Genomic DNA, 24,021 nt, shown 5'->3' on the forward strand with positions numbered 1-24,021 from the left:
ACAGTGGCAAAATCCCAGTGGGCTCAGACCCTGACATTCAACCTCTTGGCGGCAGGAAAGCTAAGGGCCTTTGTTATGTTTGCAGCCCCTCTACTTATGCAGTTAATTCCATTACCCTAATAATTTGTTTTTTGGTCTTTACATTTTATTTTGTGCATATGTATGCACGCATATGTGCCAGATGTGGGGGTCAGAGGGCAACTATTGGGCGTTGGTTCACTCCTTCCTCCAAGTGGGTCCCGGGGATCAAACTCAGAGACTCCCGGTTGGTAGCAAGGCTGGGCCACCCCGCCAACCCTTTGACTGGGGTTCTTTCAAGCAAGTGCCCAGGTTTTTCTTGGTAGTGGATCTTTTTCAACCAGTGTCAGCTTACGCTGTTCAGGGAGCACCAGAGACTACAACCGGGCAGCTTCGTCCAAACAGCTGGCGCTCAGCAGTTACCTTGGATACACAAGCAAAACAAATGACAGCTCTCCAGCTCCAGGAATCTCAAGTTGCCAGCGACCAACATCCGGTGGCCCGCCCCGCCAGGATCTCTTCCGGTCCCGCCCCTGGGGGCGGGGGGCAGTGGCCACCGGCTACGGAGTCTCTATGCTACCCACTTCCGCATCGACCCACCCATCGCGAGACTTCGGCGGCGCAGCAATGGCAAGACCGTGAGTACCGCTGACGGGAGTCTATAGAACGAGTTAGGACTGGGCTGGGACGGGGTCGGGCCGCGGGGGAGCCCACAGGCCCAGGCCCTCTGGAGGGAGTGGCGGCTGGGCGTGAAGACTGCCCTCCCCCGCCTGCCGCCCGCGACTCAGATCCCGCCCCTTCCCCAGATGCCGCGACACTGCTCCGCCGCCGGCTGCTGCACACGGGATACGCGCGAGACTCGCAACCGCGGCATCTCCTTCCACAGGTCAGCGCGCGTGCGTAGTGGCACGCGAGGGCTCACACGCGCAGGCGCTGGTGTTGCCGTACCTTAGGCCGCGCGGGAGACGGCGCCTTCCTGAGGTCGAAGTGAGGCTCGAACCATGTGAGCGGGAGGGTGGGAGGGGCGGTCGAGTAGTCTCGAGTCCAGCCAGAAAGGACTGGACGCTTACCTGGCGTGGATTGGCAGCTCTGACTCAGTCCTGCTAGAAGATGCTCAGCAGGCCCGGTTCCTTCGCTCGTCCTCAGTTTTTTCTTTTTCCCTAGCGGGTGGTAACGTAATCCGAAAGGGTCTCGGGGAGTCTGCCCTTCTGCCTGGGGAGCTTGGGCATCCTGATCGCAGGGCTGCAAACGGTCTGGTGCTCACGGTTTTGTGGCTCTGCAGACTTCCCAAGAAAGACAACCCCAGGCGCGGCTTGTGGCTGGCCAACTGTCAGCGGCTGGACCCCAGCGGCCAGGGCCTGTGGGACCCGGCCTCTGAGTACATCTACTTCTGCTCCAAACACTTCGAGGAAAACTGCTTTGAGCTGGTGGGAATCAGGTGGGTCTTTCTGCCAGCCAACACCAGGACAGGTTGTGAGGGAGGCATCAGAGCAGGGGGTCAAGTGGGGCAGCTCTTGGCCCTGGGGAAGTCCATGAACTTAGGACTGGCATGCTCACAGATAGACCTAGTGTCAAGGATGCTGTTGCCTCCTTCAGTTCTGTACCGGATCACCGTACCAGTGACGTCAGAGACAAACAGCCTGTCTGGGCTGGGGCCTTAGTAAAGACATGAGGAAGAACCCGAGTTGAGATTCAAGTACCCAAGTAAAAAAGCCACATGCGATGGCCTGTTCTTTTACTCCCAGGCCTGGAGAAGACAAAAGGGGCCTTGGGGTTACTGACAAGCCAGTATTAATAAGTTGTTTAAGAGAAATTGTCTTTAAAAAAATAAGTAAACACTAAGGTGGATGGGATGGAGAGATGGCTTAACAGCTTAGAGTACTTGTTACTCTTACGGAAGATGGATTTGATTCCCAGCTCCAGGGGATTCCTCACCTTCCTACCTCTGAGGGCGCGGATACACGGATGGCACACATACATAAATGCAGGCAAAACATCCATATACGTAAAGTAGATAGGGCTGGCTCGGAGGGTATGGGTACTGGCTGTTCTTCAAGCTGACCTGGGTTCATTTCGCACCATCCACAGAGTGGCTTACAACAGTCAGTAAACTAATTCTGACCTCTGTGGGTGTACTAGGTGAACAGTCATACCTACAGGTATAAAAGTTTTGGGGTTTTGTTGTTGTTGTTTTTGTATAAAAGTTTTTAAGGAAAAAAAATCATTAAAAACAAATGTGGAGAATGACTAAGGAAGACACCTGAGATTAGCCCCTGGGCTCAAAAAAAAAAAAAAAGTTTTTCTATGGCACTTTGGGCACCTAGTCCTTCCAGCAGGTGTACAGATGAGGATTGCTTTGAGTGGCCCACCTATCCCTGCTGGTGGAGTTTTCCCACTCACCTCAACTCCAGAAGCTTTGTTTGCTCTTTACTAAACTTAGCATTCTTCAGATTTCATCCTGGCAGTGTGCCTTGGAGCCTGTCAGCCCCTAGAGCTGAGGCGCCCATGTTGGGATTCCAGGGGAAGTGGCAGTACTTTTTCTTCAGCTCATCTGGGCTGCTTTTCCCCACAGTGGGTATCACAGGCTGAAGGAAGGGGCAGTCCCCACCATATTCGAGTCTTTCTCCAAGTTGCGTCGAACACCCAAGACCAAGGGGCATGGTTTTCCACCTGGCCTGCCTGATGTCAGCCGGCTCCGGCGATGCAGGAAGCGGTATGTGCTGCAGGATGGGGTACATCCCACCCCCGTCCCAGGGCTGAGGGGCTGGGAATGCCAGCATCTTCACTGAACAGGCTTCTTGCTGCCTAGACCCAGTGAAGGCACTTGGGTGTTAGGGGAACTAAGTGGGCTTTTGAGAGGCGCGTGGCATGCCCTGAGTCGGCTAGTCAGTTTCTTTCTGTCTCCCCTCCAGCTGCTCTGAAAATCAAGGACCTGCGACTCCATTTTCTCCACCTCCTCCTGCCGACATCCTCTGCTTTCCTGTGGAAGAGGCCTCCGCACCTGCCACTCTGCCTGCATCTCCAGCTGTGAGGCTGGACCCTGGCCTTACCAGCCCCTTCTCAGACCTTCTGGGCCCGCTAGGTGCTCAAGCAGATGAGGCAGGCTGTAGCACCCAGCCTTCACCAGAGCAGCACCCCTCCCCTCTTCAGCCAAGGCCCGTCTCGCCATCTGCCTACATGCTCCGGCTGCCCCCACCAGCTGGAGCCTACATCCAGAGTGAGCACAGCTACCAAGTGGGGAGCGCCTTGCTCTGGAAGAGGAGAGCTGAGGCGGCTCTGGACGCTTTGGACAAGGCCCAGCGCCAGCTGCAGGCCTGCAAGCGGCGGGAGCAACGGCTTAGATTGCGACTGACCAAACTGCAGCAGGAACGGGCACGGGAGAAGCGAGCACAGGCAGATGCTCGGCAGACGCTGAAGGACCACGTACAGGACTTTGCTATGCAGCTGAGCAGCAGCATGGCATGAGGGAGGGACACACCAGGGCTGTGGCCTCTCTTCCTCGGAGGGACTTGATTGGCGCTGCGTCCACCAGGCTGGCCAGATACCACAATAAAGTGGATGCTACAAAGAGATTCTGCTGTCTGGCTCAGCTGGGGTGGGGGGCGGGGGTTCCAGTTCGTCCCTGGACAGTGGCTCCTGGCCCTAGGGAAGTTTGATTTCAAGTTCTGAGGTAAGAAAGCAAACTCCTCTGAGTGCAGCTCTATACCCTACCCTTCCTTTTTGAGTCAGGGGTTTATGTAGTCCAGGCTGGTGTCTTTGTAGCCAGAGAGGACCTTAAACTCCTAGTCCTACTTGTCCCTCCTTGGGTAGAATTATAGACATGTGCTGTCATGGCCATTGTCAGACTCGAACTTATGTAGGGGCACAAGCTTCTGTCCACAGGCCTCATCTGATTGGCTAGTCCCTTGCATTGCCCCCGGCCCCGCTGCCCTCAAAACCAACATAGGGCACTACACTTGTCAGGTGTCTGTTTTGGATATAGCATTGAGGTCCCGGCCTTGGTATTGTTTTTTTTTTTTTTTTTTTTTTTTCTTTTTCTTTTTTTGGTTTTTTTCGAGACAGGGTCTCTCTGTGTAGCCTTGGCTGTCCTGGACTCACTTTGTAGACCAGGCTGGCCTTGAACTCACAGCGATCCGCCTGCCTCTGCCTCCCGAGTGCTGGGATTAAAGGCGTGCGCCACCACGCCCGGCCCCCCGGCCTTGGTATTGTATTTACCTTGGGAACCTAGGCTTCTTACTACAGCTGTGTCTGTAGCAAATACCAAGTGCCCTCTCCCTACTGTTGCATGGCCACGAGCTTCTGGCTGTGGTTGGTACACAAGGTTCTCGTTGGAGTCCTGGCTGTATATGTTTATTCATATCCTGTGTAGAGGAGATAGTTGAAGGGCCAGTTACAGGCATCAGCATTTAGAGCTGTAGACCAAAGCTTTCACGTGTTCCCCCAGAGAGGTTTGGACGAGGCCATGTGGGGGACTGGCTCACACAGTGGCAAGCTGACCCTCACCTGCCTGGCTGCCCACCAGAGGCTGGTGCCCTTCACTCAGCTTAGCTGCTTCTTGAGCTCAGCTTGTGCCTGGTCCCTCTCTCTCTTCCCAGCACATCTTGTCCCACTTCCTGGCTGTCCGTATGGGACGGCCACCCAGTGCACCTTTCTACCTGGAGCCCCACAGCATAGGTGAATGCAGCACAGCAGGGAAGTGTGTTCTAAGGCCAGGAAGAGCCAAGCATTTCTCCTAAATGAGTAGTGGCTTGCTAGGAAGTAAGAGAATAGGTTCCTGTATGCAAATAAAGGTCTACTGTCCTGTATTGAGATGTAGGCTTTAACGGCCTGCTGTCTAACAAGGATGGGCAGCCCAGGGTTCTGAGGCGATGTCACAGGTATGCAGTTTTCCTTCCCTTATAGCTGACACCATGTGTTAACATGAGCACAACAGGGAAGATATGCTAAGCCCACATCTGGGGACTCTCCTAAGCCATGGAACTATCATGTGCTACAGAAGGCAGACCCGTGCTGGCAACTATGCCAGCCAAGTGTGTCAGTAGCATTGGTAGAGCTGTGCCAGAGGCATGTCTGTGACAGAACACGTGCATAGGATCATCTCTGCTGACTTCTCCTTGGCCCAGAGATACACACTGGGTGGGGCCAGAATACTCAGCCTCTCTGGGAGGCCGAGCTAGGCTTGCTGCCCTGGGAGCTGGGAGCAAAACCTTCCAAAGTTCATGTGTAGGAGCAGAACACTGTCACTGGTCCCATGCACAACACCTGGGTGCAGCCTCTTGCTAGAGTAACTTGCCTCCTCTCATCCCCTGACAATAGGATTCCATGCTGGTTCCGCAACACAGCCGTGGGCAACACAGAGCCATCACTGCTCTATTGCTCGGTGGTGTCCCTGAGCCCTGGTCTCCTAGGGAGAGATGCCAGCTGGAAAGGGAGCCTGCTTCACTTGCCATTCCCCGTAGGGCCTGTGTCCTCAATGGAAGTGCAGGAATTTGGGAGTTCCTGTACACCTCTGCCCTGCCTTGACCTCACAGGAGTGGCCACTCTGCAGGTGGAGATGTGGCCAATCAGTTGGGTGTCGTCACTCTCCAACAGGCAGGGTCCCCACCAGGGTCCTCAGATGTCAGCACCCAGCTCTGCACACTGCTTGTCAGAGATGTGGGAGGCCAGGGAGTCTATGATGTCCAGCAGCAGCTGCTGGCTCAGCAGCCGCAGTGTTGGCAGCTTAGAGACCTGCACAGACCAAAACTAGATGAAACCAGACTCCCGGGAGGACCAAGGTAGGCAGCTGAGTCCTCTTGGGGCCTAGCCTGCTTAGGGCTTGGCTGTCTAAGGACAATGGGCAATGGCCAAGAGCCCAGGCCAGCTGGGGAGGGCTGGGACTTAGGACACTGGGGCCAGAGCCTGACCTTGGTGAACTGGTGTACAATGATGTGCAAGCAGTGCCGCTTCATGTCCAGTGCCTGTGTCTTGTCAGCCGCCTCCAGAATCTGCAAGGGCAGGAACCATGAGGCACTGCACCACCTCCCCCACGGGAAGGTGTGGCCTGAAGGTCCTGAGGCCCTACCTACCTGTAGCACATTCTGCACCGTGACATTCATCTCCAGGTTCTGCTTGCAGTATGCCTGCAGTCGGTTGTTGTAGAAGCCATAGTAGTAGGGCGCTGCAAACAGGTAGCTGGGTACAAGTTAAGGAGCTGCCAAGTCAAAGGACATGTATACGCCTGCATCCACCTATTCTGCTGCATCCCTTGTCCTCCTGGGGAGGAGATTGCCAGAAGTGCACAAACCCCAGAAGCCAGAGCTCCAGACAGGGCCCCAGCCAGCTTGCGCTCTGAACTGGCTCTGAACCGTTTCAGTCTCAAAGGCCCTGTTCAAGACCCAGGGAAACCCAAGTGCTTTGACTGCCATGTGCACGTTCACAGAATTTTTCCAAGCCCTTCTCTGGCTCTATCAGGTATCCTTGCAACCAAGGCGGAGACATGACTGACAGGAAGTCCACTTACCTGTTAAACAGTGGTAACTAGCCTGCCTGTCCCGGGCCGTTGGCAAGGTCGGGACCCAACTGTGCTAGCTGCAGAGTGCCCCCTCCAGCTGCCCACCTGCTTGGGGCCTTTGGAGACCAGTAGTCCCAGCACTGGCCCTGGACACTCTAGGGCTCCTCAGTGGTGGCCCAGGAGCACCAACAGGTAAAAGGATGCAGAGAGTCCTCGGGGGGCATGTTGACCTCGCCATAGTAGATGTAGCGTAACATGGACTCAAAGGCCTGTCTGCTGGGCACCATCTCCCCGATGGAGATGTTCACCTGCCCATCCTCCGGCATGAATGAACGGAACATGGCTTCAAAGTAGCTGCAAACAGGGACGTAGAGCCCAGCTCTCAGAAGGAAGTCAGCAGCAAGGCCCTGCCCTGCCCTCCCCTCCCTCCTCCCCTCCCTCCTAGGTCCTCAACACACCTAGAGCGGGCAGCCAGGATGGCTTTGTGGGCTGGCCGTGGGTGGCCATCTAGCAGTAATGTGATGTCACAGAACTCTGAGCCTGCCCCCTCCAGGTAGGCCTTCATGTCCTGAATCAAAGATGTACCTGCAGGGTGTGGGAGAACCTGAGAAGATGCCACTTCAACCCTGAGTGAAGAGGCTACCTTTGTTTCTGTGTAGCCTCTCCACAGTGACCCTGTCACTGCACTGCTCAAAGTTTCCAAGGCAGGAGTGCCAGTCTCTCCTTCCCTCAGCCATCAGTTCATCCGCCTGGACACTGCAGGCCTTGTTACGACCCTCATGGGTGCTGCACCAATAGCTGATGTCCCACAATGTGCCCTGTGTGACCAGCTCCCGGTCTCGTGCTGGACACCCCAACAAGCCCAACTTTTGGACTCTGATGCCAGTGGCAGGGTCAGAACACGCCCCAAAGAGAGCTGGGGAAGTGAAGGTGCTATCAATCTTCTCTGCGGGATAGGAGGAGAAGCACCCGGTGATACATAGCCACACCTGCCCCATTGGACCCCAAAACATCAGATGTGACCAGCCAACCAGAGAAGGCACAGGTCACCCCGAGGAGTGGGTTTCATGGGTATTCAGGCTCGCTGGCACACAGCTTGCTGTTGAAAGCCCGAGTTCTCGGAGACATGTCTGCCTCTGTGCCTGGGAGCCCCTGGGTGGGCCACAGAGCCACCCTTACCCCAAGGGCCTGGCAGGTAGGTGATTCCTAAGTCTCCCAGCACCACCTCCCTGCACTCAAGACAGTAAGAGCAGTTCCCTACCAATGTCCACAGGCTGATCGGAGGGTGTGCGAGGGGGCGGCTGCTGCTTCCGCCGCACAATCTCTACAATCAGAGGGGACGAGAGGCGCTCGAATTCCTTCATCATGATCACCTGATTGAAGTGGGACTCCTTCACTATGAAGTTCAGGCAGTGTTCCTGGGACAGACAAGGCACAGCAGGCAAGTGGGGTCAGGCCAAGGCCCAGCCTAGGCAACACTGCTTGTTGTGGGGAGCGAGGGAACGTACCCCGCCTTATCCAGGAAGGCCTGGACTGGCCAGCGCTCTCGGCAACCAGGCTAACCCCAACTTGTACCTTGAGCTGGCCCAGCTGTAGCTTGGCAGCGCTCTCACACACCACCAGCACGTTCTGCAGATCCACAGAGGCTTCAATGTACTGCCGGCACAGCTGCTCAAGGCGACACAGCTGGAAGCTCAGGGCCAGCTTGTACACATCCATGATGAGCAGCACGTCTTCTACATGGCCTGCACCAAAAAGCCCCTGAGCCTAGGGGCCCGGGAAAGGAGGGCCTAGAACAGAGCCCAGCGCTCCAGCCATGGCCAAGGCAGAGGGCTGCAAGAGGGCAGCTGGACTGCATGCCAACTGCTATCATCAAGGGTGGCCACGGCTTGTGTCTCAGGCACATCTTTAACAGCCCTAGCGGCACCACCCTTGGCTCAGCTGCCCATGCTCCTCCCGCCCTGGTCCGCCCCGCCCACTCCTGGCTCGGCTGCCCACGCCCCGCCCACCCTGGTCCGCCCCGCCCACCCCTGGCTCGGCTGCCCGCGCCCCGCCCACCCTGGTCCGCCCCACCCACCCCCCAGGCCGACCTTTCCGTGGGTATTTGATCTTGTCTGTGTAGAGAAACTGCATGAGCACCTCGAATGGCCGGGCCTCAGCCTCACGAATGGCCACACGTAACAGAGGTGGCCGTGCCCTGCCCACAGCGGGACCAGGGGCCTCCCTGGGAGCTAGGGCCCCATCTTCCTCCAGCTTCTGTGGGGGAAAAGGGAGCTCAGAGGACCCCAGTAGACAGTGGACAAAGCGTTCCAGTCACAGGGGCTGAAGGACAGAGACCTTACCTGGGCCAGCCACTCGCGAGCCTGCACAATCTTCCTACGGAGCCAGCGGCTCCGTGCAGTGACAATGGCAACGTGGCCCTGCACACACTCTTCCTTCTGCATAAAGAATGAATGTTATGTGGGCAAAAGCCCAGAACCCCTAACCCCAGGGGACAGAGGCCAGCAGATACAGGACAGTCACACCTACCTCACCAAGCACAAACTCCACATCACAGAACTGGCGGCCCTCCCATAGGCGCCCATAGTCTTCATGCAGTGTGCACTTAGGGTAGCAAGAAAACTGCAGAGACAACCGGTGAGCAAGCAACAAAAGTCATCCTGAGACCAGCCAGCCCTGGGACCCTCAGCCCGGGCTCACGTGAGCCTGGCTGAGGACTGTCCTGCCTGAGCCACTGTTTTTCTTTGACAGAGGTCCCCAGGCTTTAGGCAGGCTGCGCCATTTCTAATAAACCTAGACCCAGAAATTCAGGCAACTCCATCCTACCTCTCCTCTCCACTGAGACAAATTTACCTATGCCTCCACTATGCCAGGAGCCCCTGTCCTAACCAGTGGTTTCCCCAGGTTTGGGATGGAGCTACTCTGATTTCCCTGGAGGCCCCAGCATAGAGCCCAGATTGGCCCACTCCTCTGCTGGTCCTGTGAACTCACCCGCCACTCTCCTCTAGGCTGAGGCTCTGCTTGCCTCGCTCTGTATTAAGGCTCCCTTATTCCTAGTGTCATCTCTGTTTACCTAGACCTATGCCCCTCGCAACCCAACCCTCTCTACCAGGCTACTCAGAGATGCCACCATTCCACAGGCTTAGCTGTATCAACAGGCACTGGGCCTCAGCTGCCTCCCTGGGGCCCACCTACCCCAGCAGGCCTCACAGAACCATTAGCTACTTACCTGGAATCTGTACATTTCCCCACTGCGAATGTTGTTGTCCACAGTGCCCCCAAAGATGTACATGGCATCAGAGATGACAGCAGCTGCATGGAAGAGCCTCCCGCTGGGCAGCTGAGAAGCACAAATAGACAAAGCCACCATGGGACAGGGCAGAGTCTCCAACACTGGCCAAGCTGTGGCCAGGTCATGGCTCCATGTGGCCATAAAAGAGGCAAGGCTAAAACTCCCAGTCCCTTGGGCAGAGGTTTCTTGGGTGCTCCTGCAGGTGCAGAGGGAAGCTGGCGCTGTGAGGCGGGGCAGAGGGCAGGGCTAGTTGCAGGGAACCCCGGGGAAAGAGAGTACTTAGTCCGGAGTGCCACACTGGCTGTAAAGGAGAAAGCATGGGACTCCCAGAGCCAGGTGTGTGACCTGAGCGAGCTTTTCCAGGAGCCCTGCTCTACACATTTATAAGAGTTCCTGCTTCCGGGAGGGAGTAACAGCACTTTAATAAAGGTCCTGGCACGCACCTCTGATGCCAGGTGGACAGGCTGCTTGGCTGAGGTAGTGCCGAAGTCCAAGCCAAACACATCTCTGGACTTCTTAAAGCTGCTCCGCTCCTCTGAGGTTAGGGGGGCTGCCTCCTCAGAAGAGGACGCTCGCTCCGGCACCTCAGCCCCACCAACCTTGGGGAAAACATACACCAAAAGGAAATAAACCAAGCCATCATCCCTTCCAGGGCTTGCTATGGGTTCCAGAGGAGGGCTGAGATGCTGAGTAAGGCCATGAGGGTGGTTGGTATGCTTCCCAGAGGTCTTCAAGCCCAGTGCAGCGAGACACAATGCAGGCATGAAAAGAGTGAGGGCCGTGAGGCGTCTCAGGTGGCTCTGCTTGGCTCTATGGAGCCCAGGGAACCCAGTCATCACTCACCTCACTGTCAGAGCTGGGCTGGACAACCTCCCAGGTCTGGAAGTCCACATCATAGCAGTGCAGCTCATTGGGCAGTGTATTGTCTGCCGCACCCCCAAACACATAGAGATGGCGGTCAAAGGCCACCATGGTATGTCCGTAGCGCCGCTGTGGTGGGGGTGGGGAGCCCCGGAGCAGGTGCTCAGTAGGGATGCGTGTCCACCTAGAGCCATGGACCATGAACCAACACTGGGGTGAGGCTCGACTCTCTCACACACTCCTCCTGTGTGTGCAGTCCTCTTTGGAAGTCCCCCTAAAGTCCTTGTACTGTCAACCCATGGTCTAAAGGGAAGGCACCAGCCTGAATGTGCAGCATCCCTTGACCTGTTTAGCTCAGGTACTGGCTCACTGCCCAAACACTAGACTCCCTCTGCTAGGTTAGTGGAAGAAGGCAAACAGATGCAGTATCCCATCGGTTCCGTGCCAGCCCCAGGACTTGATCCCTCCACCCAGGATTTCTGGCTCTTCCTTCTACCTTGACCTGTCAGACAGCTTTTGTGTCCCCTCCCAGGCCCTATTCCTTTTCCTCTGTTACCTCCAGTGCCAGAGGCTAGCCCCATCATAGGGTCCAAGGCTAGCCAGCAGCCAAAGGGAGTAGAGAGCCTACTTTACCCTGTCTGTCTTCTGCTACCACATGAGACTGGTTGGTACCAGCCACACTTGTTAGCAGTGGCAATGAGCAAGCTATACACATGGCCAGGGCATCCTCCACACCCAGGTCAGCCATATCTTGCTGAGCTACAGCCATACCCCAGGCGTCTTTGTGGGTACCAAATACCCATCCTCCAGACTGTCTGTTCCTGCTGTGTGTTGGAACTAGGAGGGGATCACAACGGTTACCAAACACAGGCATGAACATGTCCCCAGACCCTGAGAACTCACGTCTTGTCCTTGAATTCAAACTGGAAGAGGTTGTTGGTTATCTTGGCCCCACTCTGTCCTGAGAACACGAACATCTTATCCCGGCACACAGCCACGGGGAAGTTGCAGCAGGATGGGGGGATCTCGCCACTCTGGGCCACCTGGGGTAGGAGAGCAGCTCAGTTCGGCCTCGCAGGCCTGAGGCTCAGTGAGTCGGGGCCTCGCAGGCCCGAGGCTACGCTATCCTACACTTTGAAATGAATAAAGACACAGCTTACAGCCTCACATCAGTTACCCACATGGGCCCAGTTCTGATCAGCTGAAGCTAAAATCAGGAGCTTCATTTGGAGCTAAAAATATAATTTCTACAAGAGAAATGAAGCTCCAAGGAAAAGCAACGGGCAAAACATTGCCCGTGTTCACACGAGGGTAGACTGGAACAATCCACGTGTGGCACGTGTGGCACTCTGCCCATCCGGGACTTAGAGCTTCTGTCTCTCTCACCCTGCTCTTATCACTAAGGGTCAAAGGCAGGGATGTGCAGGTGCTATGCTACCACTGGACTACAGCCTCAGACTCAAAGCTTTTATCATTCATTCATTTTGGAGACAGAGTCTCACTGTGCAGGTCTGGCTAACCTAGAACTCTCTAGGTAGCCCAGGCTGACCTCAAACTCACTCTGTAGCTGAGGGTCACCTTGACCCACCTCCCGTGTTGGGGTTACAGGCATGCACCTCCACACCTAGTTTATGTGGGCCTAGGAATCAAACCCAAGCTCCATTAGCAATTAAGCTACATCCTGGCCAACTGGCATCTCTAGTTAATAATGGAATTGGGCTGGGAGAAGGTCAAGGGGGAAAGAGGCTCGGCCTTGGTAAGGGGGAGAAGGTAACCGCTGTTGACCCCACCCTAGCACCTCCTCATCTGCTCACCAGCTTCATTCATCTCGCGCCTCTGGATGCTGCCATGCAGCCCCGAGTGCCCCGACTTCCCACCTGCACCCCTCACCTCCTCCCAGCATGTGAGCTCTCGGTCTTGGAGGCCAATTGTCCACATGTCGTTCAACCTGCATCAGGACAGAGAAGGCAGGATCCTTTGGTCCTGACCCTGGCTGGGAGGGCTAGCTCCAGCAAAGAACCACTTGCCATGTGGGTCAGGGGACACTGTGCCATGTTCCTTGAAGAGACGGGAACTTCAGGGGAAGAAGATGGTATGTCAAATCCCTACACCCAGCCCCAGCAGTTCTCACTTGCTGCTGGCTGTCTGACCAGCCAAGACAGAAAGAAATAGCTTTACACACAACAACCAGGGGAATGAGACAGGACCAGCTACCTGGAGCAGGGAGAAGGTATGTGTCCCATAAAACCTACCACTCCACTGTGCCATTATTAGTTTCTTCAGTGTTCAAGTCTAGAGTAAGCACGTGCTGCTTTGGTAATTAGACAAATATAACAAAATTACTTTTCTAACGTAAGGAGGAAGCCTGGTGTGAAAGCCCACACCTCTAATCCCAGCACTCAGGAAGCAGAGGCAGGAGGATCACTGTTGAGTTTGAAGCCAGCCACATCTACACATAGGGTTCCAAGACAGCCAGGGCTACATAGAGACCTTGTCTTCAAACAAAAGCAAAACAGAAAACAATAAATACCGTATTTTTGGGACCATAAGATGCACGTCCCCCCAAAAAAAGTCAGAGGGGGAAGTTAGGGTGCGTCTTATGGTCCGATTGCTGTTTTTCTTGTTTTACTGCTCTAAAAACTGGGCGTGTCTTATGGTCAAGTCCGTCTTATAGTCCGAAAAATACGGTAAATAAAGAGAAAACTGTAATACAGGGAGGAACCCAGAGCTGGACTTGAGTTGGGATGCTTCTTGCCTCTAAGCCCTGCCTGTCACTCAAATACCCCCATCTGTGAAATCAAGGGATCACACCCTTGGCTGGGAGCTCCACTCAGAAGCCTCGCCACCCCACTCTCTCCTGAGAAACTTAGAACCTAGCAAGGTGACTAACCCCAGCCTGGGCACCCAGTGCCGAGAGAGCTTATGCCGCGCCTGGGGACATGCAAAGGTAGGACACGTGACCATGCTTGCCTACCTGGCATTGCCATCATAGCCAGCAAAGATCCAGAGCTTGTCACTGTACACTGTGGCCCCATGAGCTGACCTGGCAACAGGCAACCTAGAACACAAAGGAAAAAGTCTCTGCACAGAAGAGCACTGGCTGTTCTTCAGAAGGGCCAGGTTCAGTTCCCAGCACACAGGTGGCAGCTCACGACCATCCCTGTATCTCCAGCCCCAGGGGATCTGAAGCCCTCTTCCGGTCTCCTCAGGTACCAGGCATGCATGTGGTAGTATAGACATACATGCCTGCAAAACACTCAAACACAATTAAAACAAAAAACCACACACACACACACTCACACTCACACACACACACTCACACACACACACTCACACACACTCACACACACACACTCACACACTCACACACACTCACACACACACTCACACACACTCACACACACACACTCACACACTCACACACACTCACACACACACTCACACACACTCACACACACACACTCACACACTCACACACACTCACACACACACTCACACACACTTTTTTTTTTTAATGAGGAAAGGAGTCATCAGGACAGGCTGGAAGACAGGGCTCCATGTGTCACGTATCAAGCAGCTAGGGCCACATCTGCCTGACACTGACACTGAGCTCAGGGGCCGGTGCTGGGACACTAGAAGCAAACAATAGCACAAGAGGTCTGGGCAGCAGATGTGTAAAAAGTTCAGATGCTGAAAACGAACATAATGGTCCATGTCTGTAAATCCTGGCACTATAGAAATGAAAGGAGGAGGGTCAGAAGTTCAAGACCAGCCCTGGCTACATAGCAAGCCTGAGGTCAGTGGGACTATGTTAGACCCTGACTCAAAACAAACAACAGCGAAAAACAAAGATAAAACCAAACTAAACTAAAACCCTCCTAAGGGGTGGGAATGTGGCCCAGTTTGTAGATTGCTTTCCTAGCATACAGGAAGCCATAGGTTTGATCCCAACGCCACAAAAAACAAAACAAAACAAAAAAACAAAAAACAAAAAACCAGGCATGGCACGGTACACCTATAAGTCCAGCACTCAGGGCCTGGACAGGAGGATCAGATGTTCAAGGTCATCCTCAGCGACACACAGCAGGTTCAAAGCTAGCCTAGCCTATATGAGATCTAAAAAGAATCAGACGCAGACCTGGGTTGAAGGTTGATGGCAGAGAGCTTGCCAGTATCAACAAGGCCTTGGGTTCCAACCCCATGCTGAAAAACAAAATATAACCAAAACCAACTTGGTGGCCCAGCAGCTATGAAAATGCTGTAGGGTGTACTTACAAAGCAGTTCACAGGAAAAGGGGAGCAGGTTGTGGCAACGGGGACTTAGCACCGATCCCTGACTGCTGCAGACACCCGCCTAGCCAGCCGAGCCCCAGCTGACTCAGCAGTGATGAAAATTAAGCAATTAATGAAAGCCTCAGGAGCTGGAGAGATGGCTCAGTGGTTAAGAGCACTGAGTTCAGTTCCCAGCAACCACATGGTGGCTCACAGCCATCTGTAATGAGATCCAATGCCTTCCTGTGGCAGGCAGGCACACACGCGGGCAGAATACTCAATAAATAATAAATAAATCTTTAAAAAAAAAAAGGTAACTCAGAAGACAAGGGTGCTCTGGCTAGCTGATGGGAGCTAGTAGGACCAATTAATAACTACAAATATGATGAGATCTGTCGCCACTGGGGAGGCAACATCCTGGGTCTTAAATCTGTGGCTCACATTGCCAAGCTGGAAAAGGCAAAGGCTAAAAAACTCGCCACTAAACTGGGTTAAATGTACACTGCTAAGTTTTCTGTACATAAATATAATTACAAAATTATCTTAAAAAAAAAAAAAGCCAAGCGGTGGTGGCACACACCCTTAATCCCAGCACTTGGGAGGCAGAAGCACGTGGATCACTGTGAGTTCAAGGCCAGCCTGGTCTACAAAGTGAGTCTAGGACAGCCAAGGCTACAAAGAGAGACACTGTCTTGAAAAACTAAAAGCCAAAACCAAACTAAAACAAAAAAGAAAGAAAAGAAAGAAAGAGAGAGGAAGTCTCCCAGCCACAGACTCCCATGTGAAGTGTGGGAGGGACATCCCAGGCTGAAGACCATTCGGCAGCTCTTACTGTGAAAGTTCTCAGCAGAATGAATCTCTTACCTCCCTTCAATTTTCCACTCTGTCCACTGGCCAGTTGCAAACTTGTATTCAAAGAGGTCATTTTTATTCTTCAAGTTAGAATTGGAATAAATATCTCCAGTATAGCCCCCTGGATGAGAAGAATGCAAGTAAACTGTTACATCTAGGGTACTACTTTAGTATTTAAGTGTGGGGGCTGGGTAGAAATGTGGGGTCCCTGGTTAACATGTACAAGCCCCCCACCCCAGGTACTGACTACACACCCAAATTAACCCTGCACTGGGCTCTGGGGATGCAGAGATGGGCACACTGATGTCTCTTGCCCCAGCCATCAGAGAGGACACACCCATCCCTGTGAGCTCAGGACATTAGAGAAAAGCAGGCCCCTCAAGCCAGCGCTCCAGTGATCCAGTGGACAGTTAGCGGGGAAGAGACCCCAGCTCAGCTCAGAGCCTCATGGCGGGTGTTGCAGTGGACAGTTAGCGGGGAAGAGACCCCAGCTCGGCTCAGAGCCTCATGGCGGGTGTTGCAGTGGACAGTTAGCGGGGAAGAGACCCCAGCTCGGCTCAGAGCCTCATGGCGGGTGTTGCAGTGGACAGTTAGCGGGGAAGAGACCCCGGCTCGGCTCAGAGCCTCATGGCGGGTGTTGCAGTGGACAGTTAGCGGGGAAGAGACCCCGGCTCGGCTCAGAGCCTCATGGCGGGCGCTCCAGTGGACAGTTAGCGGGGAAGAGACCCCGGCTCGGCTCAGAGCCTCATGGCGGGCGCTCCAGTGGACAGTTAGTGGGGAAGAGACCCCGGCTCGGCTCAGAGCCTCATGGCGGGCGCTCCAGTGGACAGTTAGCGGGGAAGAGACCCCAGCTCGGCTCAGAGCCTCATAGCAGGTGGAGGTGTTGAGCGGCAAGAAGTCTGAGGGTCGAGGAGGACAGGGGACTGCTTACCGAAAACAAACATGCTGCTCCCGTAGACAACAGCCGAGTGGTGGTAGCGGGGAGCTGGTGGGGTCCCCGTGGTGAAGGCTCTGGGAGAGGCACAGGGTGAGGTCAGTGAGGGGTCAGCCAGGCAACCTCTATGCTCTGGCCTCTCTCCCCTCCTTTCCCATTTTCTTCCCTTTCTCTTTCCTCCCCCACTTCTACCTACCCTCCCTCTCCTTCTTTTCACAGAGTTGCTGTACGTAGCGCTGGCTGCCATGTAACGCACTCTGCTATGTAGTCCAGCTTGGCCTCAAATTTATCATCCTGTCAGTCTCCCGAACACTGGAACTAGAGGGAGGCATCGCCATGACTACAGTAATTTGTTAACCCTTTTGGGCAGGTTCTCTCATTTGTGGATCATGCAATCTTTCACCTCAGCCGCCCAAAGAGATGGGATGTCCCGGCATCAGCTTTGTTTTGTTTCTGTGCTTCCATCATGGAGCACTTTAAAACATCACTGATCAGGAGGAAACCAAAGGAACAGCACACAACTCCCTCCTGGAGGGAGGCCACTGCTCTGCACTGTTACTGCACACCTCTAAGAGGCCTCTCCCGGAAGGGTTTTGTTTTGTGTTTTTGAGACACAAAACCCATTGTGTAGCCCTGGCTGTCCTGGAACATACTCTGTAGACCAGGCTGGCCTCAAGCTCACAGAGATCCACCTGCCTCTGCTTCCCAAGTGCTGGGACTAAAAGGCCACCAGGCCTGATTTTTTTGTTTGTTTGTTTGTTTTCCTCCTTAAATAGGGTCTGGCTTCCCTAGAAGTCACTGTGTAGACCAGGCTGGCCTCAGATCACAGAGCTCTGCCTACCTGCTGGGGTTAAAGGTGAGAGCCACTGGTGATGCCGAGCTGAGGGTTTTTTTTTTTTTGTCTGTTTGTTTGTTTGTGTTTTTGTTTTTAATGGAATCATTTGGAAGATATTGTACAATTTGCTTTTTCAAGTAGGCAACAGATTCTGACTTGGTCCTGGTCTCAGGATGCTGGGCTTGTGGGCTTACACCACTATGCTCAGCCCAAGTAATTTGTTTTTACTTGTTTTTGAGAGGCTCTTGCTATGTTACCAAGGCTGGTACCAGATCTGCAACACTCCTGCTTGCTTCTCAAAACTAGAATGTTAAGCGTCTGCTATACCTGGCTATATGTGAATTTTTGCAGTGTTGGGCAATGAACCCAGGAATCTGTTCATGTTAGGCAGGTACTGTTACCACTAAGCTACATACATTCCTAGAATTTGTGTTTTTTCAAAACAGTCTTTCTCTGTAGAATGGCCTTAGTTGTCCTGGACTCGCTCTGTAGACCAGGCTTGCCAACAACTCAGAGAGATCTGCCTGCCTCTGCCTCCCAGTGCTGGGACTAAAGTTTTTTTGTTTTTTTGTGGTTTTTTTGAGTAGAGGGTCTTGGTCTCAGGCCGACCCTGAACTTATGATCCGTCTGCCTCAACGTCCCGGGTGCTATATCATAGGTGTATGCCATCTTGTTCACCTTTCTTTTTGCTTGTTTGTATGTTTTCTTTGTTTTGGGGGTGAGTTTCTTTGTGTAGCCCTGGCTGTCCTGGACCTCACTTTGGGCTATTCTCAAACTCATAGAAATCCACCTGCCATCTGGCTTGTTTGCCTTGCTTTCTTTTTTCTTTTCTCTTTCTTTCTATTTTTTTTTTTTTCCGGTTTTTTGAGATAGGGTTTCTCCATGTTAGCCTTGGCTGTCCTAGACTCACTTTGTAGACCAGGCTGGCCTCGAACTCACAGCGATCTGCCTGCCTCTGCCTCCCGAGTGTGGGATTAAAGGCGTGCGCCACCACGCCTGGCTCCACTTTGCCTTTCTTAAGCAAGTTTTGACTAACACAAAGTCTTCAAAGTGATTTTCACTTCCATCTGTCACAGTGCTCCTGCTCGTGTGTGGAGGCAAGAGGCCAGCCCTGTAGAGATGGCTGGTGCTCTCCTCCCGCCTTCTGTCACGTTCTGAGGATGGGACCCAGGCCACAGGCTTGCCGGGCCATCTCGCTGGCCAGTCAAAGGAATTTTTAAATTAATTGAGAACTGGACCTGGAATGGAGCTTAGCTAGTCAAGCGCTTGCCTAGCATGACTAGCCAAAACCCTGAGTTAGATACCCAACACTGCATAAACCAGGCATGGTAGCAAATACCTGGAATCCCAGCAGTGGGGAGGCAGAGGCAGGTGGATCGCTGTGAGTTCGAGGCCAGCCTGGTCTACAGAGCGAGTCCAGGACAGCCAAGGCTACACAGAGAGACCCTGTCTCAAAAAACGAAAAAAGAAAAAAGAAAAAAAAAAAGAAGAAAAGAAAAAAAAATTCAGAGGTTCGGAGGTGGAGTCTTTGCCTGGCATGCACTAATCCCTGGATTTTATATCCAGCCCAGAAAAAAGAACTAAAAGAATTGGTAGCAGTTGTATTAAGACCAAGTGTGAGAAAGGCCTTCAGCTGCTACGCCAGTGCCCCGGCAGGGGTGGGGGTCGGGGTGGGAGGTGAGGCCCTAGTTGGTTGTGGGGTTTTGTTGCTTTTGTTTGTTTTTGTCAACTTGACACTGGCTGGAGTTATCTGAGAAGAGGAAAACTACAATAAAGAAGACCGTCTTCTTAACATCAGGCTGCAGGCCAGCCTATGGGCATTTCCTTATTTAGTGATTGACGTGGGAGGCCCCAGGCCATTATAGGTAGAGCCACCCTGGGCAGGTGGTCGGGGTGCTGTAAGAAAGCAGGCTGAGCAAGCCATGGGGAGCACGCCAGTGAGCAACACACACACACCTCCATGGTTTCTGCTTCTGTTCCTGACTCCAGACACCTGCCTTGAGTTCCTGCCCTGACTTCCCTCAGTGATGGACTGTGACAGGAACTATAAGCTGAGAGAACCTTTCCTGCCCAAGTTACTTTTTTTTGTTTGTTTGTTTTGTTTTTGTTTTTCGAGACAGGGTCTGTGTAGCCCTGGCTGTCCTGGACTCACTTTGTAGACTAGGCTGGCCTCAAACTCACAGCGACCCGCCTGCCTCTGCCTCCCAAGTGCTGGGATTAAAGGCATGCGCCACCACGCCCGGCTCCAAGTTACTTTTGATCATGGTGTTTTAGCTCAGCAACGGAAACCCTACCTAAGACAGGGCACGGCACCAAGTGGAGCTGTCCTGCCTGGCTCAGTGTCCAGGCCAGTCACACCATCTCCCAAGCCCTGCATCCTCCTCTATGAAAAGAGACCCCACCCCAGAAGGCTTCTGGGGACTAAGGGGGCTGTCCCACAGACCACAGAGCATGCACCAAGAGGGGCTGGGCGGTGCCTTGCTCCTGTGTGCGCAGATTATGGGAGTTAGCAAGCCCAGTACATCCTGACCCTCAGGTCTGTGTCTCCTATCAGCTGTGTGCGCTGCTCCCAGACTGGCACCATTGTAGGTAACACAAATATGTGGCACTCAAAGAGAGCAGGTAGCTCCTGACCAAGGCCACACAGCTGAGGCTGTGGTTCATAGGGTCTGCATGCTGTTCAATACCTGTGTGGTGTGGACCGGTGGACAACTAAGCCCTCTGAGACAAGGGTAGGACAAGAGGCCTTGCTGCCAGTTTTGAGGTGGCTTCTGGGAAAACTAATTAGCTGAGGCCTGTCCATGGCCTGTCTGAGATCCCACAGCAGCTCCCAGCCCAGGACAAGTTCTGCTGATTGAAGGTCCCTCCCAAGTCAGAATCTCTGGACCTCCAAGCAAACCGCGCATATCCCTTTGCTCACAGGAGTTAGGATACGCATTCTCACAGAAGGCCATGAGAAGGAGGGAAGCCACCTAAGGCTCATCCTAATGCCGAGGACACCGGCACCCTATGCCAGGCACCGATCTCTCTCAGTGTGGGGAATTCTCACTTAGGATCTCGTTGGTCCTACTTCTCCCCGGCCCTCCATGATGAGCTGGCTCTGTCGGCCAGTGACTCCGGCGCACTGCTGAGGCTCTTCGGGACAGGCGGGCTCCTCCAGCGGCGGCAACTCACCTGCACCAGGAGCAGTCCTTCACATCAAAGCGCAGGAGATCGTTGAGCATCGTCTTTCTGAAAGGCAGAGAGAGGGCGGTGGTAGCCAGGCTACTCTGCAAGGTGGTACCTTCCCGGGATCTCGAGGATGGTCAAGGGATGCACCCAGGGTCGAAGGCAGCAGGAAGGGCTCAAGCAACCCATCAGTGCCCAAAGCTCAAAAGCAGCGGCCAGCTGATATTGGCAACTAGGGCTCCCACACAGGCAAGGCCAGTGTGACCGTGACCACACCAGCAGCAGCCCACTATGATGTCCTCCTCCTCCACTTAACCCTTCCAAGGCCGCAGTAAAATGACAGTCTGGCTCAAGCATCAGGGAGCCCTGCATGCTGTTTTTCTGCCTGCCATCTGGCATTGCGCACTCAGGATAACTCCCTGCTCACTGGGCCAGCTGACATTCTCGCCTGTTACCAACTTGCGGATGTGGAAGAAGGGTGAACCAACCAACCGGTCTCAGCGTTCCCTCAGGCATCCCTCCCTGCCTCGCGCAGTCTGTGCTAGGGGGATTCCAACACCCCCACACTTCATTTTATGGGAGCGGAAGCATGACCAAACAGCCAGGAAGTCGATGCTTAGAAGCCGCTCTCCTGCCTCGTTCCTGCCCTCCCTCGGTTAACTCCCCACTTAAACTTAGTGGCACTTGCTAAACAAAATTATAGGAGGCTGCTGTTTTGAACTAAGTTATTATACTAGGCCCCTAAAGATCAGTGCAAACCAGAACAGTAACTGGGGCCAAATGTCTCATAAACTCAGGCCTGCATGCAGATGAGCCCAGAACCTACCAGTTTTCCATGAAAGCCCATGACTGCAGTCTACGAGAGCGGGTGTGGTGAGGAAGCCCCCCTGCTGGAAGCCTGAAGAAGTCTAATTTAACAGACCAGGCCCCACTCCCACTTGCTCCTACCTTCCAATGTGGAAACTTGCTGCTGCCCAGGAGAAACCCTTTTCCCACTGTGTTGATGGAGGCTGCTCTGGCTTATCGTAACTCATACCCAAATAGATGCGTAAGTAAACTTCCTCTAACTTTCTTCTGAAGCTACATACCAACATTTCTGCTTATCACCACACAGCTGTCTACCTGCTACAGAAAATGCTGAGGAATTCTCACTAAGGCTCATCCTAATGCTGAGGACACCGGCCCCCCATGCTGGCCGCGGATCTCCCTCAGCGTGGGGAATTCTCACTAAGGCCCATCCTTTCAGTCAGTCAGTGCGGACTAGGACCGGGCAACAGTGTAGAGAACTGAGAAGAGTGTGGCCTTGTCTTGGCAGAGGACATGCATTATGGCCAGCACTCTCAGGCTGGGGGCAGGAAGTGCAAATGGAATTAGTAAGAGGTAAGGGAGGTCACAAAGGCCTCATCTGTAAGGCACAGTGGAAGGGAAGGAACAAAGCTGCAAAGGGCTGGGCAGCAGCGTGTTTGGAACAACCGAGCTGCAAGGCATCCAGAGGGCTGGCTGAGAAACAGGAACGCAGAGCAAGCAGGCCATAAACTCCTGTGAGGACTGGGCTTTACACAGAGGTGTGGAGACACTGCAGGGTTGGCAGCTGAGGGGGGAAACCCACTCTGCCTTGCAGTTGTAAATGGATCTCCAACTGCTCTTGGGGAAAGACATGGGGCGATGAGCTAAATGCCAAGTTAGCATGTCCTACCAGAGTTCCGGAAAAATCTCACCTGCTCTAGATCAGCTATCCCAGGTAGTGTACAGGATCAAGGCTGTCGTGCCCTTCCTGGCCTTTAGCCAGGTTCTGGGCCTGAGAGGAAGGGGTCATATGCCAACATATAACCTCAGCAGAACTGGTGGAGTCCATGAGTATGGAGAGGGGCTCGAAGGTCATTTCCAGGGAGACTATTTTCCAGGAGGTTAAAACAACACAGGGAAATCTCTACCAGAAGCAAGACACCCAGAGCACCAATAAGACTGTTTGGGGGGGGGGCAGTGAGATGGCTCAGCAAGTGAGGGCAGCTGCCACCAAGTCTGCAAACCTGAGTTCATACCTTTTGGAACCAAGTGCAAAGCACCACAGAGATGGACAAACAGGCTCACAGGGCATGGCTAATGGGGCCGTTCACAGACAACAGTCTGTCGCTTTGCCATCATCCCCTGCCACCCACTCCCATCAGAACAGGCAAACTCACCCGTTGTCTCCACCAAACACATAGATGGCATCCTTATAGGCCACGACTGTGTGTTTGCTGCGCCTAGAAAGAAAGAAAAAAAAGAAAGAGTGAAGGGTGGTGACACTCTCCTGGCTGGCACCCGAGGAATGAGACTACACAGGGGGCTTGCCACCTAAGTTTGGGTGCAGCCTCTCAACTGCCAAGATATACAGAGATCCTTCAATCCCATCAGACAGCAAAGATTCCTGACACATCAGGGACTCTTCTGACTCCTCTCCTCACACCTATGCCTCAGGGATCCAAACTGAATCCTCAGAAAATACAACAGGTCTGGTACCCTGCCTAGGGTCACTGCTGTGCAACTCCCTGGGAACTCAGCGTCGCGAACGACCGGTCCATACTCCTGACATCACACGCGATCTCCTCCCTAGATTAGCCCGTCCTGGCACCTCCGCGGCTCTGTCTCCACCCCTAGAGCCTTCAGGATCCGTACCGGGCGCCCACGAATTCGTCGCAGGGCGGGAGGCGCCGCCAGCGATGCACTGTTTCGAAGGGTCCAAAGTTGAGCGTGAGGTACTCGACACTGTCTGAACAGCTGTGGTCAAAGTCCACGCTCGGAGCCACCTTAGAGCGCACCCCTCCTGCCAGGGCCCCAGGCCCAATCGGGCCTCCGGACCCAGCCATCCCTGGTCCAAGCCGGACGGGTCGCCCAGGTTTCAGGACTCTCGGCCACCGCCCGGGCCGAGACGAAAGACCACACTTCCCAGAGAGCCCTGCGCCGGCGATGTAGCACTTCCGGTCAGCTTGCGCTTTAGGCCCCCGGTCTTTCCCGACAAGCCTCGCGCTCCCCGGGACACGGCGGGCTGTCGAGGAGCTTAGTCGCGGGGCTCCTCACGTTATCATACAGTGAGAACGTCACATTCTGGAAAGTATTTCTGCTTGGGTTTCCCCTTTCGGGAAACGCCACCTCTATACCCTAGGCAGCGGCGGGCTACACCCTCCCGGCATGCCTTGTAGTCGGGCTTTGCTGTCTCCCGGAAGGTTCCCCCCCTCCCGAATGAGGTTTCCGGCTTTGCAGGCAGCTCAATTGACCGCCTTGTGTTTGCGCCCCCTAAACCTGGCCTTCGCTGT

General features: G+C 54.0%; 2 protein-coding genes across 3 annotated transcripts; one reads left to right on the plus strand and one right to left on the minus strand.

Moving 5' to 3' along the window:
- Positions 1-528: 528 nt before the first annotated feature.
- On the plus strand, positions 529-3,586 carry THAP7 (THAP domain containing 7). Of its 2 annotated transcripts, XM_084801768.1 has the most exons (5): positions 529-656; positions 825-904; positions 1,301-1,456; positions 2,591-2,731; positions 2,931-3,586. In XM_084801768.1, the coding sequence occupies exons 2-5, from the start codon at positions 825-827 to the stop codon at positions 3,481-3,483; spliced, it is 930 nt and encodes a 309-aa protein (XP_084657894.1). In that variant the 5' UTR covers positions 529-656; the 3' UTR covers positions 3,484-3,586. The 2 variants fall into 2 exon arrangements, with proteins under 2 accessions (XP_084657894.1, XP_084657895.1); XM_084801769.1 differs by lacking the exon at positions 1,301-1,456.
- Positions 3,587-4,352: 766 nt separating this feature from the next.
- Positions 4,353-23,755, minus strand: LZTR1 (leucine zipper like post translational regulator 1). Its single transcript, XM_084801783.1, has 21 exons — positions 23,384-23,755; positions 22,909-22,971; positions 20,732-20,788; positions 16,720-16,799; positions 15,801-15,909; positions 13,639-13,722; positions 12,555-12,612; positions 11,568-11,707; positions 10,647-10,848; positions 10,247-10,402; positions 9,741-9,851; positions 9,041-9,133; positions 8,854-8,949; positions 8,602-8,767; positions 8,087-8,256; positions 7,773-7,929; positions 6,970-7,096; positions 6,698-6,865; positions 6,087-6,192; positions 5,925-6,005; positions 4,353-5,748 (listed from the first exon to the last, which is right to left on the minus strand). Exons 1-21 carry the CDS (start codon positions 23,572-23,574, stop codon positions 5,632-5,634), a joined length of 2,532 nt encoding a protein of 843 aa, XP_084657909.1. The 5' UTR covers positions 23,575-23,755; the 3' UTR covers positions 4,353-5,631.
- Positions 23,756-24,021: the final 266 nt, after the last annotated feature.

This window comes from Acomys minous, assembly GCF_964271855.1.
Source record: "Acomys minous genome assembly, chromosome: 11".
NCBI lineage: Eukaryota > Metazoa > Chordata > Mammalia > Rodentia > Muridae > Acomys > Acomys minous.